A 2,228-nucleotide genomic window follows, 5' to 3' on the forward strand; every position below is an offset into this window, starting at 1 on the left:
GCACCACGCTCGACCCTGTTATTGGGGCAAAAGAGACGAGGTCAAAGCGATGCAAGACTGGAAGCACCTCCGTCACGTAAGCGTAGCCAAACTGTGCCAGAAGAACGAGAATGTCCTTTTCTTTCTGCAGCACGTCCTCCAGAACGGTGGCGTATTCGCCCTTGTTGGCTCGTCTCTCGAAAAGTTCAATACGAACGTCGCCCGCATCCGTGGAGTTGTGCGCCATCAGCGACGCATACACGCCGGCGTAAAAAGCAGTGGGCATAGTAGGCTGTGGCGGAAAAAATTGGCGTCAACATCAAAATCTTCACTGGGGTGTAAGAATCTGCGGCTTGGGTGGCTGCGCTGTGCGGGGCAACGGAAGCAGCAGCAGAAGCAGCAGCACGACAAGGACAAGAAGGCACGGCGACGCCGCAGAGGGTCGCAAGCCAAAGTGCGCACTGTAACCACGCTGCCCCCAAAGCACCGCCATAACTGCTGCCCTGCGATTGTCTTGCTGTATAGCCTGTAAGTTATTGCCGCGGGGAGAGGAAGAGAAAGAGAGAGAGAGGGCACGGTGCACAGGAGAAAGCACCAGCGGGCGCACCTGGCCACAAGTGAGGCCGCCAGCGCACAAAAAAGCGCCGGACGCAAGCGAGACAAAACTCGTAGGCAAATGGACCTCTGCGGAACAGGGCGACGACAGCGCCTGTCCTTCTCCATTGGCCGGTGCCAAGCGGAGCACGCACTGCCACGCGCCGTGCACTGTTCGTCACGGCGGGTCATCAGTGGAGACCAGTGCCTGTGGAGCATATCGCAGAGGACTGCGAGCGTGCACAGCTCCGCCTCCTGTTGTCCTCCATCTCCACACGACCCACGGTCCTGCCTCCCAGTTATTGCTCCGCCACCACCTGGAAGCTCCGGGTTGCTGCGTAGGGTGTGTTCTTCCACATCGGCCTCCTCCCCGTCGTGCGCCTCCGCCCAAACGCGCGCAGAACCGGGCCGATGCATGGCTGCAGGCCAGCCGCGTTGCAGCGCGAGAATTGGCTCACGCCTACCGCAGCGCCGAAGGCCGCACGCTGGGCAGCGGAGGCCGACAATTGGCCTCCCCGTGGAGCCGGGTGCGCCCTCTCGGCGACCGCGCCCTTCACCCTCACGGAAGCGGCGGCAACGGGGCCCCTGTGGGGCAGCGCGCGCCAGCCACCCCCGCGCACCGCGTGCCGCCCCCTCATTCCGCAGAGGGGAGGGGTGAACACCTGTTCTTGTTTTCGATTTTGGGAAGGGGGTTGTCCCGGGAGGTTTGGTCCGCCTCCTTTTGCGGCCCAAGTTTGGCTGCGCGGGGGCGTTGCATCATCGCCGCGCCTGGGCGCCGCGTCTCTCCCGTCGTCGTTTGCGCTCGTCCCGTGCAAAGCGGGGGAATGCCCTCGGCGCCGCCCACCGCCGGGTCACGGCACGCGGGGGCCGTTGAAGTGAAGCCCTGCCATTCGCCTCTTTACTTTTTTTTCGCCTTTGCCCCGACGCCGCGCCCGCGTGCGGGGAGGACTCCCTTCTCCGCCAAAAGCCCGCGCCCGCAGCACCCGCGCTGAAGCGGCGTGTCCTCCGCCGGTTTCCCGTCCCAGCAGGGCTTTTTCTTGGGGGCGCGGGCTCCCCCCGCGCTCGGAGGGCTCCGGGAAATGGCTCCGGAGTGGGGCGCAGCCGCCGACACGAGCCCGCGGCGAAGTTAGGAGCTGCCGGCGGCTCAGGCTCGCCGGGGAACTTGGCTCCCCGCGGAGCCCGCGAGCGAACCAAAGCGGGTCCCCAGTACAACCGCGGGGCAAGCGCCTCCTCGGAGAAAGCCGCCCAGCCAGTAGGGTGTCGCGCTTCTCCCTGATTCCCGCCGCAATGGCGGGCGTCGCCACGGGAGAGGAGGGGATCGCTCCGGACCCCCCACGCACACACACCCTCCAAGCCGCGGCGGGCGCGCAGGCGCCGCCGCCAGGATGAGGTCCGGGCGAGTATTCCCCCGCGCGCAGCACATGCAACCCCGCGCACACGAAGCGCCGCAACGTCCCCCCACTTTACCGCTCCGACAAGCCTCGGCACGGGACGCAGGGCCACGCACCCAAGAAGCTGAGCGCGGCGGGCCTGTCCCGGTTCCACGCAGGGGTGCCCGTTGGCACGGCCGCACGACCGGTGCGCAGCCCACCGTGTCATGCAATCAAAAACGTCAGAGCCGGCTTCTCCGTGCGCATCGCTCAGGGAACCAAAAC

At 66.1% G+C, this 2,228-nt stretch overlaps 3 protein-coding genes across 3 annotated transcripts, besides 1 other annotated feature; 1 reads left to right on the plus strand and 2 right to left on the minus strand.

Moving 5' to 3' along the window:
• Positions 1–511, plus strand: Tco025E_10128 (uncharacterized protein; the record flags this gene model as incomplete). Its single annotated transcript, XM_029376916.1, has 1 exon — positions 1–511. A coding segment is annotated over one exon (511 nt), but the record flags the coding sequence as incomplete, so codon positions are not given.
• A 14-nt stretch (positions 512–525) lies between these two features.
• Positions 526–550: a microsatellite.
• Positions 551–872: 322 nt separating this feature from the next.
• On the minus strand, positions 873–1,211 carry Tco025E_10129 (uncharacterized protein; the record flags this gene model as incomplete). Its single annotated transcript, XM_029376917.1, has 1 exon — positions 873–1,211. One exon carries the CDS (start codon positions 1,209–1,211, stop codon positions 873–875), a length of 339 nt encoding a protein of 112 aa, XP_029222967.1.
• A 118-nt stretch (positions 1,212–1,329) lies between these two features.
• On the minus strand, positions 1,330–2,228 carry Tco025E_10130 (uncharacterized protein; the record flags this gene model as incomplete). Its single annotated transcript, XM_029376918.1, has 1 exon — positions 1,330–2,228. A coding segment is annotated over one exon (899 nt), but the record flags the coding sequence as incomplete, so codon positions are not given.

Source organism: Trypanosoma conorhini (genome assembly GCF_003719485.1).
Source record: "Trypanosoma conorhini strain 025E chromosome Unknown Tco_14.4_contig_01484, whole genome shotgun sequence".
Lineage (NCBI taxonomy): Eukaryota > Euglenozoa > Kinetoplastea > Trypanosomatida > Trypanosomatidae > Trypanosoma > Trypanosoma conorhini.